Below are 13505 nucleotides of genomic sequence, written 5' to 3'. Positions count from 1 at the left end.
TAAAATTGCTTTGTACTTTCTGCAAAGACAGCAATATTTCTTAAAGTTCAACAAATTAAAAACACACATTTTCATTATAAAGCCATTTACTATAAGCAAAATTCATTACGTGGAATCCTTCCAATAGAATATTAATGTTGCTGTAACAATAATAATCCGCTAAAGGAGCAGTGTAGTGATTTTGTGTTGTTTATCGTGATACCTCGGCTCTGATTATATTATGGATTTTACGATGTAGTATATTAATCTTTCAGAGGCCAGAATAGGGATCATCCGCTTTATAAAACATCAATATAGTCATCCTATCTTTAAAACACAGCATCACCTTCTATCAATGAAGGCGCTGTGCTCCACCCTCTGCCTCAGAAACTCCGCCTAGTGATGGGGAGTCGAGTCGACTCCAAAAGAGTCGATTCCTCAACTCTTAATAGCCCTAGCGTCGGAGTCGACTTCAGCATAGGAATCGACTCTCGTTGTCGACTCCGTTGCTGTATCTGAAACATCGCAAGAGAGCTGTCATTGTCGCAGAAACAACCTCACAGTCACAGAGTTTTACAATACATATAGCTCATTTACAATTAAATAACGGCCAATTACGTCAATTATACCTCCGTCCCGACTCCCCAGCTTTTACACTCTTACGGTGTGAGTCGGGAATCGGAGTCGACTCCGAAAAACAAGGAATCAAACACTCCGCCTCATCCCGTCCGCATTCTGCAGGAGGCACGGGAAAACAGGGACGGATCATTCTGATAAACAGAGGGGGTTGGTTTCTACGTTTCACTGTTTTTATTCATATTCACTCATGTTTAGACACTAAACAGACTTTTTAGTAATTTAAACGTATTTATTTGTATAATTAAATAACAACTAAAGTGTATGTTTCTACAAATGAAGCTTACACCTAGCGCGACCAAATTTAATTCCGCCCTTTCCCGAAGTGCGCCTTGAACTCGACCGTCCTGCTGCCATGTTGGATTGAAGGATCGTTTTGCTTTGGGACTGAGTTCGGGATGAAAGTTTATATTATGCAGTCTGTCAAAAGTGGAAGAATTAAAGAATAAATAACCCGCAGGAGTTAACGAGTCGCATCTGCACCGCCCGCGCATTGAGGGCAACACCGCATCGGGTCGACTTGCAAGCGGAATTCCTTACGGGATGAACCGAGCGCAGGCCATGTTGATCTGTGATTGCACATAAAATAATCTAATACGAGACAAACGCTCGAGTTCATCCGCCTCATCCTTCAACATGAGCGGCCACCCGCCCCAGAGGAGGGTGGCTAATGTGGGCTCTCTGCTTCTGACCCCGCAGGAGAACGACTGTCTGTTCAACTACCTGGGCAGGAAATGCATCGTAAGTTGTGTTTACTCTCTCACGGCCGATCCGTAGTCCTTTAACCGCAAGTGCAAATGCAAATCATCCTGCTTTTAAAATATCCCGAGATGAGATGCAAACGAAAGGCTGTGAGTTCTGGCAAGGGCAGTTGTCTTTTACGCGCTTGTGATGTCCATAGGGCGCACTGGGAATATTCTCCTCCTCACTGTCAAGGCAAGGGTATGAGACTCTTGTGAGTGAAATTGGGTGTTGTATGCGATATTAGTGTGGTTGAGAGCTTGTAATAATACATTGTGATATCAGAGTAGATGGTAATAGGCCTTTTGCTTGAGTAAAGCAGTAAATCATCGAAAAACCTAGTGAGCTGCCTACGTAGACAGCATCATAAGTGCACTCTGAGTCAGCTAAATGATGCACGTGCCTGTGATGCTCAAATGTGCTGTTTATGTAGGCAGCTTACCAGTCACAGTTATGTAGACTACGGTGTCAGATGACCCGTAAACTCCAACAAATGTGTCAGTTATCTATCTATCTATCTATCTATCTATCTATCTATCTATCTATCTATCTATCTATCTATCTATCTATCTATCTATCTATCTATCTATCTATCTATCTATCACTGGGTTTAGTTGCAGTACAAATAACAGCAAGACTCTTTTTGCTGTGTTCAGTCTCAAGTGGTTATTCATTTCTTCTCCAAGAGTTTTAGCAAGTTTAATGATATTCAGTGATGTGTAGTAGTCGATGACCCCACTATCAGCAACTTCATCAATTTGCAAACAAAGAAAAGTTTGTGTTTTTTGTATCTTTTAGCTTTAAATGATTGAAAGTGGAGATATTTAGTCTAGTCAGGCTAGTTTTTTTTTTTCTATGTCCTACTTGAGGACCCATAGTTACAGTGGTCCCAAGAAGTAGCCTATTTGGACACTTAAATGGATAGTTCACCTAAACATGAAAATGACATCATTTACACACCCTCAAGTTGTTCCAACCCTGTATGAGTTTCTTTCTTCTGTTGAACACAAAATAAGATATTTGGAAGAATGTGGGTAATCAATCAAACATTTGACGGTAGCAATTGAGTTCCAGGAAAAAAATAGCTAGCCAAAGTCAATGGCTAACGTCAACTGTCTGGTGGTTATCAACTTTCTTTAAAATATCTTCTTATGTGTTCAACAGAAGAAAGAAACTCATACAGGTTTGGAACAACGTGAGGATGAGTAAATGAAAAAAATTTAATTTTGGGGTGAACTAGGCCTATCCCTTTAAGCCACGCTTACTAGAGTTTGTTTTTATCTGCATTGTTTAACAAAATATCAAACACACTTTTTGATAAAAACATTTTGCAAAGAGAAGTTTCAAGAGTGATAAAACCTTACATGTACTGATCAAAATGAAGATACATTTTCTTTCTGGTTATCAAATGTTAGTAGTACATGTTTATAGTTAATGTGATGAACTACACACTCTTAGATGGAAAAAGGTTCAATAAAACCATAAAGAGTTCTGTCAGGCACTTCATATGGGGTGTCCACTTTTAGGGGGTCCAATCATGGGATCATTTTATGGATTTTGTTTTAATTCATTTTTCATTTTTGATCAAATATTATGTAGAGATGTATACAATTTTTGGATGCATGGCATTTTTGGTTTTTGGCTGAAAGAGAAAAACGGCTCAGAATATGTCGCCCCGCTCCTCAGTGTATGTCCAATTTTAGTGTGTTACTTTCAATAAAAGTGTGGTTATTTTATTTTATTGGCTTTTATTTTTTAAATTCAGTATCATTTAAATGATTGAATTTCATAAAAAAAGTCTAATATTAATACAATTATAAAAATAAAAAAAGCTAATTTAAAAAAAAAAAAATCAGTTTTGGTTTTCGGCCAAGTTCATCCAGAATTTTAATTTCGGTGCATCCCTAATTTTAATAATTAAGCAGCTCTCAAATAAGGATGGGTATTGTTTAAATTTTAGCAGTTTGAATTCTGCCAATCAATTCAGATTTCAATCCAGTTTCGATTCCAATGAGGTTTACAAATCTGTTTCGAGTCCTATTCAAATATCGCATTCCTGGAAATCCAGAAATTTCAGTCTGACTGCTCTGATGGGAATTTCACGTGGTTTATGTGACTTTCTCATGCCATGTAAAACGTAAACGTCAGATGTTGTTATAGGAAACGTGCTGAAAGTTGCTGCAGAAACAAGGTTGTGTGGTTGCAAAGAGCCGAACGGGCAGAAAATGACAATATAACAGAGACCTGTTATGAAACCGGCGGAGTTTCTAACTAATATACATTTCAAACATTATTAAAACAATACAGTCAGTAATACAATAAGAACAAAAAGCATATTAGCAGCAATTACACAAATAAATACAACTGAACATGTTCAGAAATTGAAATCAAATGTAAAATAACACTGCATAGTTTTCTTTTTATAGCCTACATAAACTGTAGAATAATCCTTATTAAAGTTACAACAGTTGTTCAGTCAATATCAGTGAGTGATTTTCTGTCTTTTGTTGTTTGGTTAACATTGACACAGACTGCAGCAGGTTTATTAGGCTACTGTCACTTTAAGACCGAATGCACGTATCCAATATACTGTTACACATGCGTTTTCTTTCTCAACTGTTTACATTCACTGGGGTGTAATGATGCCCTCATGTCACGATTTGATACATATGATACTGAACTCACGATACGATATTATTGCGATACTCCGAGACATGATAAAAGGTTAACAAAAAATGTACTGTTGACTAAATGCAAAATTTTATATTACATTGTGTGTGTAAATGAATAGGCTTGGACTTGGTGCTGGTAACCCAATGCACAGGACAATAGTGACACCAGAATAAAAATATTCATGATTCTGAAGCTGAAAATACAGAATTATTTTAGACTAATATGCTTGCGTTCTGCCACTGACTAGATATATTTAAAATAATGCTTAGGCATTAACAGGACCCAAAAATATTCACCAAATGCATTATTATACATTATATTCTTTTTCGCGTCTTCTTGTGCTTGAATGGTTTAAAACTACATTAAAATGCATTTTTAATTTGAGAACAACTATCTGTTTCCTGACCTTAAGTATCTGATATGGAATCGATTTTTGATTCCCAACCTTACTCGTAAACATACTTGATCACTGGGAAAATTTAAATAATCCATTTAAAATGAAAGTAGGAGGACATTTATCCTTGTTTAGAACCTTTCTGGTTTAAAGGGTTCTTTAATATTGAGTCAAGAACCCTAGGGGTTCTATATTGAACCTTTTTTCCCCCTAAGGGTACCTGTGGTTTATTCTGTGTGAGCTTGAGAAACTAGAAATCACCTTGACAAAAGTTAGTGTAAAATCATTGCTCAGTACATGGCTTAAAACCGATAGCCAAGTGGTTAAATATCCATTTAACTTTCACTGTATGCTTTGAGTGAAAAAAATGTACCCTGTTGCTCTTGTTAGAAATTTCCTGTCCCTTGCCCTACAAGGAAGCATGTTTTAGTAATGTTTCCGTATTTTTCCAAAATTCCTCTTGCAGCAGTCAGAGACAGGTGACAAGTCACATTTTAAGCACGTCACAAATTTGGCTCTTATGCTTACATGACAACAAAGTCATGTTGTCCGTGTTTTTCCGTTGCGTTTTTCGCATTCAGACGACAACAATGTCAAAATGATCCCTATTCACAAGGATCTGCGAAATCGTCTAAAAACACTGTATTATCATGCCACGCCAGTAGTTGGCGACGTCACTTTGCAAAGAAACACTATGTTCGTATAGACTGAACACATAATACGCATGACGTCACCTTTTCACAAATTCGTATTTAGGTAGTTTATAAAGAGATAATAACGGTATCGTTCTCAACTTGCACCTTGAAACCTGTTTTCAAAAGTTTTCAGCCCCCCAAAACGCCATTGTCGTGTAAATGAATGGCTAAAATGCTTAGAAGCTTTCTGTTTTCAGTTGAAAACGATGTCTTGTTGTAAACGGCTCTTTAGTAGAGTTTGGATATATCAACAAGATGGTCTTTTTGACGGTAATATACTTGGATTGCTCAAAGAAAAGGTGATTTTGCCTAATTAAATTGGGTTAAAATGGTTTTAAAATTAGAGTCTGCGGACTGTAGAAATGGAAATTAGCTTGGCAAAGAAACAAGTGTTTCTTTTACGTATTTCGCATGAAATCTGATGGCATTCTTTCCCATCAGACCTACTTAAGTTGCTCGTCCATGTCTAAGTGGAAGCGAAGAGCGTCCGTAAGCGAGCAGTGTCAATCCAGGAAAGGCAGCCAAGAGCCAGGCCATAAAGTGGGCTTTCACAGGGAATGACTAAATATGAGACACGTTGTTTGGGGCCAAGATCCAGCAGTCATGGGTTCATTCATCACTGTGTCCCGAACCGGCACCGAAAACCAAGGGCAGAGGGTGGATGGTTTCCAAATCGCACAATAGTGAGAGAAGGAAAAAGATAGGGGTTGGGGGTGGGTTGTGCGTGATCAGCAGTCTTTGAGGACAGGAAGTGAACTGATCTGCCTCCTTTCCATGGAGATTTGAGCTTTAATGAATAGGGCTGCTGAGCCAGTACTGATCCAGAATCAGGTTTCCAAGCAGACCAAACCAAATTCTGACATAAAGACGCTGATCCCTGTGAAAGTAGGGGAAACATGTCTTAAATACGTATTTATGTTCTTGGCAAAGACTTTTGCGCGCAGGAATGCCGTACGGATGCAGTTAACATGGAAAAGCCTGGCGTGTATCCTTCATTCCCCCTGTTCAGTGTTACTGCATGCGATTAAACCCAGCTGATCGATCAGGCATGTAGGATTGCATATCAGTATGAGCGTGTTTGGTGGCTTTGAATGCAAAGTACGTTCATTGTTCATGTCATATGGAAACTCGACTCTTTCTTGAACTTGGTGAACTCTGAATACGGCAGTTGTACGGTGTCTTTGATTCGCTCGGCCCACCAAGACGGAATGAGTGCTTGAATTTAAATGCTGAATGTTCAGTTCTGAGCATGAGGAAGCAGTTTTTCATCAGAAGAAATGAAGGGAAGTCTTGTTTCATCAATGCTGCCGTTATTGACGTGGCAGGATCACAATGAGTCGACTGGTTACCCAGCGTTCTCTTTTTCTGCTGTTCTCTAAATAAATGTAATTGTACATTTACAGTTATTTGTTTGTTTATGAAATATTTGCATGTGCGCTTGTTACTGGTAGATGTTTCAGACTTTCAGATGAATGATTTAATGGAAAAAATGATTGATTATCAAAAGTTATGTCAAGTTCACAACAATACACTTAGAACTGATTAACTGATTGTTTATTCTTTCTTTGGTTGGTTGCTTTTGATAATTGATTATGTTATTGATAAAGTCAAATATTATGAAATGTCTGATCAATTTAGACTTCTGTATTTTATTTTGTGAAGTATTTTACTTTAATTTTTACATTAATCTTAATTGAGAACCTTATTTCATAAATTGATTATCAGTTTATAATCAATTTAACATTTCAATCAATTAATCGTATTACTTTCAGAAATATTTGTTATTTGATAATCCAGTTACTTTTATTAATTAGCCAAGTTAAACTTATTTCAGTTAATCAGATTATTTGATAATTGATTAATTAGAATCAGCAGATTAACAAATGAAATAGTTTGATAAATTTTGCCTTTATAATCTATTAAGCTGTTAATTATTTTTTAATCTGATTGTTACTTTTGAGAACCTATCAATCAGTTTATTTCTTAATCCAATCCAATTATATTAATCCAACAGGATTAATCCAATTAAATTGCTTTAATCCTATTAATTGTTTATTTCTTCAGTTGATTAATTCCAATTAAAATACTTTAATACTGTTAATTACTTTTAATATTTAGTTAATTTCAGTTAATTGATCATATTACTTTTGTATCTGTTTATTATTTTTTCTATTAGTTGATCTGAGTACTTTTGATTATTGAATATATTGATTATTTATTTATTTGATGTGTTTATTTGACAGGAAAGTTTCTTAATTTGTACTTTGCAGGTCCATATTGATCAGAGATTTAATTCAAATGTTTTTAGGTTTTGTTCAGTGATCTGTGGTGGTGTTGCACGCTTTCATCAGAAATGTTGTTAAAGTGCAGGACAAGGTTGTTGTTTTTTGGGTCGTCTTCTATAATTACTCAGCATATGCCTGTATGTGTGTGTGCATGTGTGTGTTACTTGTCCATGGAAAATATTTCATCTTCTGTGAGATCTTGGCTGTCCTCCCTATGACAGTATTGCCAAGATTCTGGCCTATTTTTCTCTTTGGTAAGTTAACCCATGTCCTGAAAAGGGGTGTTTGAAATGCTGCTTTGGGTCATGTGCATGGAACGCAGACACTCTTAAAGTAAGAGTCCCTGTGGAGAGAGAATAAAATGCCCCATCAAGTGTGTCTCCAAGTGCTTGCCTGCAGTTTAAATTACAGCAGTACTTGATATCTGCAGTGGCCAGTGTGTGCAGCAAAGAACATCATGCAGTATTCATACACTGATTTCTGTGCAATATTTTTTTGGTACAATTTCACTAGAATATGAACATAGGATATTTTTGGTTTTGTTTAATTTGTGTCTAGTATACATACACAGATTTATTTATGAATGAATGATGTTTTGTGGATTAGTTGAGAAGTGACAATATTTATATGTATTGATTTATAATAAGTATGCAAGTTTTTTTTTGAAAGGCTTATTAAAAAAATCTATTTTGTTCTTAATTTCTAATTAATTTTAGGATGCTTCTAAAGTAATTGTGTAGTTTTAGTAATTATGTAATTATTTACTCATGTCATCACAAAACAAAAGACAATTATTTATTGTTTTTAGAATATTGACTGATATAGCAATAAATAAAAAAGAACTAATAAATACTTATTTTTTTATTCACCATAAATACAGCCTTTAATTTTGATATAGCGATAAATAAAAAAACAAATAAATAAGCAAATGTTCTTAATGTTTTACCATTAATAACGTCTTAGCTGTAGAGCTGGTAAGTCCCGCCCCTCCGTAAAACCCCAAGTGGACCTCTAGGTTGAAAAATCGTCAATGCAAGTGAATGTAAGAAAATAATTATTTTCTGATCCCGTTTGAATTGTGCCATGAATGTGATTGTGAACATATGTTGTCTGTGAATTTTTTATATAATTTTTTCATGTTACGAGTTTGACAGTATATGGTATGATTCTTCGGCTAGCAGTTGTGGAAAAGACATAACGAGAAAGACTACATGTCGCCTATGTGACGTCACCCTATAAAGTTGACTTACCCGTGGTTTTCGCCAACCTCAACGATTTTGTCCTCTCCCTGAAAGAAGGCGGTGAAGTGCACCAAAGACACAGCCATGTTTAGCGGGATCCGTGAGCTAGTCCGTGAGCTAGTGGTGTTGACGTTTCAAACGCGTCGAAAGCAGCAAAGAGTTGTAGTCCACAAAGTGCTCTCACACAAAGTCTAACCGTATCAAACTTCTAACCGCTAAATTGTAGCATTCTTTACACGAAAAATATATTAAAAATTCACAGACAACAGATGTTCACATTCATGGCACAATTCAAACGGGACCAGAAAATAATTATTTTCTCCCATTCACTTGCATTGACGATTTTTCAACCTAGAGGTCCAGTGGGGTTAGCGGAAGGGGCGGGACTTACCAGCTCTATATCTGAATGAATCAAAGGAACAAACTAATACATTTCTGTATTCTCTGTATTCTCTAATACATTTCTGTATTCTCTGTATTCTCTAATACATTTCTGTATTCTCTGTATTCTCTAATACATTTCTGTATTCTCTGTATTCCAAAGCAATGTAGAATCTTCCTTCCTTCCTTCCTTCCTTCCTTCCTTCCTTCCTTCCTTCCTTCCTTCCTTCCTTCCTTCCTTCCTTCCTTCCTTCCTTCCTTCCTTCCTTCCTTCCTTCCTTCCTTCCTTCCTTCCTTCCTTCCTTCCTTCCTTCCTTCCTTCCTTCCTTCCTTCCTTCCTTCCTTCCTTCCTTCCTTCCTTCCTTCCTTCCTTCCTTGGAGAATCTTGGATGGTTTCATATTTCATATTCATGGTTCATATTTGTTTGGTTGTTTTGAAAAAAAGTGTCTCGTAATTGTGTAGCTTTCTTTTTCACGAAGTTCATGTTTGTTGATCTTTTTGCAGACATTGTGCTCAGCGGTGGTCCAGGTGTATGGGGCGGACAGGGGCTCGTCCTGGGCCAAGAGGTGCTGTGGCGTGGCCTGTTTGGTGAAAGACAACCCTCAGAGGTCTTATTATATCCGTGTCTTTGATAACAAGGTGAGCTCTCGGAGATGATCAAATAAATTGTAAAAATACCTATCAGTTAGTGCATGTGCTCCAACAAATTGAGCTGTGGGGCCCTTTTTGTTAAAGGGATAGTTCACCCTTAAATGAAAATTAAGTCGTCATTTACTCACCCTGGTGTTGTTGTATTAGAATTAAAATGAAGCCAGTGCAAACAGTTGAAATTACTTAGGTTTACAATATCTTGTTTCTAATTTTTGCAGGATGGAAAAACAAAGTTTGAGCAGGAGCTCTACAATAATTTCACGATCAATAGTTCGAGATCATACTTCATTACCTTCGCAGGAGATGTAAGTCTTCATTTTTTTCACATTATTGACCATTAGCAAGAAAGCAAACGGAGAACTAGCCAGAGATGTTCTGTGGAAAAATGTTTGTTTGGCTAGTCGCTTCTTGTCATTCTTGTAAAACTGCTTTTAGCATAATGAGAATATGATCCATCTTTATTGGTCATATGGTGTGTTTTGCTCTTTAGTCTTGTCAGATGGGCCTCAACTTTGCCAGCGAAGAGGAAGCCAAACGATTTCGGAGTGCACTTAACGAACTGCTCAACAGACGACAGAGGAAAACCGGTAAATGTGCTGCTTTTAATTTCTTTCTTTTCATTTGAAGAGGTGATAGATCACCAAAAATGAAAATTATGCCATTATTCACATACTGTTTCAAATCCAATTAATATGACTTCATTTTTTTGATTTGGGTGAGCTATCGCACTCTTAAAAACTAACAAGCTTCACATTCAATAGCAATCAAATGTATGATTTAGAAGTGCCTAAAACACTTTTCTTTCTCCCAAAACTGTTTTACTTAATAGTTCACCCATAAATGAGTTATATAATAATTTACTCATCCTCACGTCATTACAAAAGAAAACTGTGGACAATTGTATATTGTTTTATTATATTTTTACGATGAATATAGACTTTGATTTTGATATAGCATTAAAAGAACAAACAAACGAATAAACAAATTTGATTTATTTTTAAATCATGATTATAGCCTTTGATTCTGATATAGCATATCATATAAGTATAAAACAAACAAATAAATAGGCCCTAATTTGTATTTTGTTCATTTTTATAATTAAAAATAGTCTTCGGTTCTAATTTGGCGATTAATAAAAACAAACAAACTAATACTATTAATGTTTTTACCATGAATAAAGTCTTTGATTCTGATATAGCAATAAAAGAAACAAACAAATGAATAAACAAATTTTATTTATTTAATTTTTACCATGAATATAGCCTTTGATTCTGATGTAGCAATAAATACAAAAAAACAAGCAAATAAATAATTTGTAATTATTTACAAATTATTTTATTTATTATTATTATGTTTTTTTGTCCTTTTTGAAGCTTGAAAGCTCTAGTCGTCATTGGAATGACATAAGGATGAGTTTTCATTTTTGGGTGAACTCTTCCTTCAACAAGCTCATTAATGGCTCATCATTTCTTGTTAACTTGTTGTTTCCTGTTGCCGGTTGCTCATACGCAGTTCCGTTCATCTCTCCCCATCTTTCCTCCTGTTCTTCTCAGTCTGTAGTGTTGTAGTCGTAGCAAGTGTGTTGGTCTCCTCTCCGTAGGGTGTGTCGTAAACCTTCACAGTGGGCCTTTTCTCCTCATGTCCCTCTTGTAAACGCAGCAGGCTCTCTCTCCTCACTTCCTGGCTGGGTTCCAGCACTTCCTGCTCTGTTTTGCATGCCGGGCTTTGAAGTGTTGGCTTCTCTTTGCACTAACTGGTTTTTAAAGAGGCCCTGGTGCCTTATACGCCTCTCTTATGTCTGCCTTGTCTGCCCTCTCTTTACGTTTCATGTGGTCGAATTATGAACAATGTTGGATCACTTGTGCAGTTTCATTTTATTCACGTACAGTGAATTATTCAGTTATCTTCTGGTTGTTAAAGGTGAAGTGTGGAAAATGTTGCTTTTAGTAGCAGCAAATTTAAAACATTTAATTAAGAAAAAAATGTATTCATTCATAGATATGTATATGTGCATTACCATAAAGAAATTAATACTTTTATTCAGCAGCCAAGAATATATTAGTTTGATCCAAAAGTCACAGTAAAGACATTTTGTTTCAAATTATTTTTGATTTATTTTATTTCAAATGCTGTTCTTTTGAATTTTTTTGTTCATTAAGTTATTAATGGTCACGATTTCCACAAAAATATTAAGCAGCACAACTGTTTTCAACATTAATAATAATAAATGTTTCTTGAAAAGCAAATCAGCATATTAGAATAATTTCTGAAGGGTCATGTGACACTGAAGACTGGAGTAATGATGCTGAATATTCAGCTTTAATATAGAATAGAAAAGTTATTTTATAATAATATTTCACAATATTTAAATGGTATCATAGTATTTATTTATATTTTAGTTCATTTAATTATATTTATAATAATTATGATGATGATAATTGTAATTTTGTTTTATTTTACAAATATATATTATTATTTTATATATTTTTTTAATTATATAGGCGGTTGTTTGGAAAGTCACTGTTATGAGCCCTCAAAAATGTAAAATATAAGTTTTATATATATATATATATTAAATTATAAAATAGTAATGAATTGTTTGCTTGAGCTTTTAAAAATCTGAAATTGCTGAGCTACTGCCATTCAGATGAAAATAAGAGCGTTTTAACGTAGAAGAGAAAAAACACACTTCACCTTTAAGATCAAGGTTATAAGAAAATGTTCCGTTTGCACATGAATGAACCACAAATGTTGGAGCTAAAAATATGTACCATTAAATACGACTGTCAATTGATTTAAAAAAAGAAAGAACTTAAAACCTTTAATTGAATTCCTAGATGTTAGTGTCTTGAGAACGGGTGCAGGAGCTCAGGGCACCTCTGTTTACCATCTTCTTCCCTAACCTTTCCAAAACTAACGTAATTAAATATTTCCCTCTTCTTTTGGTGACCTTACCGGCTCTGTTCCTCTGTTACTGACTTCACTAGGCATTTAATTCGCCCTCCACATTTTAACAATGTTAATTTTGTTTTTGCAGAGAAAAGGCGTGACCCACCAAATGGTATGTGTCCTGGTCCTTACATTCACATGAATTCACTCCTAATGTTGACGGTGCTAATCAATTTGCTTTTGCTGTTGATGTTTTTTACTCCCATTTTTGATAGAATTATGTTCAAATGTGCACACGCACACATTGCATCTTCCACAGAAATCAAAACATGTTCTTGTGTTAGCGTCGTCAAGCATGAGCGAGATTTGCACAAACACACATCCGCATTGTACATGACCTAGATGAGTAGCGTGAACCCCTGACAGGAAGCCTCGGGTCAGTCTGTGTGTGTGTGTGTGTGTGTGTGCTGGGAGCCATATGTGTGCCACATGGATCCTTCCATGCCACTGCACTACCGCGGCCCTCTCCCGTTCAATTACATCAAAGAGACCGCGGTTCCTCACTTAGCTTAAAGATTTTCTCATGGACGTTTATCATGGTTATGGCGCTGGTTTTACATAATCACTTGGAAATGTGGTTGCTAGTTACTAATGATCTTACAGTAGCCTGTAGCAGTACACGTGTGATGCAAGTTACAGGACTTTTAATGTTTTTGTGTTTTAAGAATGTTATAGAAAATGTATTTATTTATAGACATTTATTAGAGGATCAACCCCATGAGATGAAGCATCTCGTTTTCATGTGGGTCCTCAGGATCATGTCCAAACAACATAGAACAGCAGAACAACAGAGTAGATACAATCAAATAAAACAAAAAAATCATAATAATAATAAAATAATAATACAAAAAAATAATAAAAATACCTTAGCGCACACAC

The 13505-nt window shown here is 35.7% G+C and overlaps 1 protein-coding gene across 4 annotated transcripts in view; it reads left to right on the top strand.

The window, feature by feature from the left end:
* Nucleotides 1–716: 716 nt before the first annotated feature.
* Nucleotides 717–13505, top strand: part of wasla (WASP like actin nucleation promoting factor a) — a 32177-nt gene continuing 19388 nt past the window's right edge. For 2 of the 4 annotated variants that reach the window (XM_081356362.1, XM_081356361.1), the window contains exons 1-5: nt 717–1356; nt 9531–9665; nt 9896–9982; nt 10168–10264; nt 12715–12738. In XM_081356362.1, the coding sequence (XP_081212488.1) occupies nt 1252–1356; nt 9531–9665; nt 9896–9982; nt 10168–10264; nt 12715–12738 (448 nt within the window). In that variant the 5' untranslated portion in view covers nt 717–1251. The remainder of the gene's footprint in view (nt 1357–9530; nt 9666–9895; nt 9983–10167; nt 10265–12714; nt 12739–13505) is intronic. The other 2 variants (XM_081356364.1, XM_081356363.1) reach the window with 1 other exon arrangement.

Source organism: Scardinius erythrophthalmus (assembly GCF_964197995.2).
Source record: "Scardinius erythrophthalmus genome assembly, chromosome: 24".
NCBI classification, from domain to species: domain Eukaryota; kingdom Metazoa; phylum Chordata; class Actinopteri; order Cypriniformes; family Leuciscidae; genus Scardinius; species Scardinius erythrophthalmus.
The sequence above is the reverse complement of the archived record's forward strand: the minus strand, read 5'-3'. Positions and strand labels throughout refer to the sequence as shown.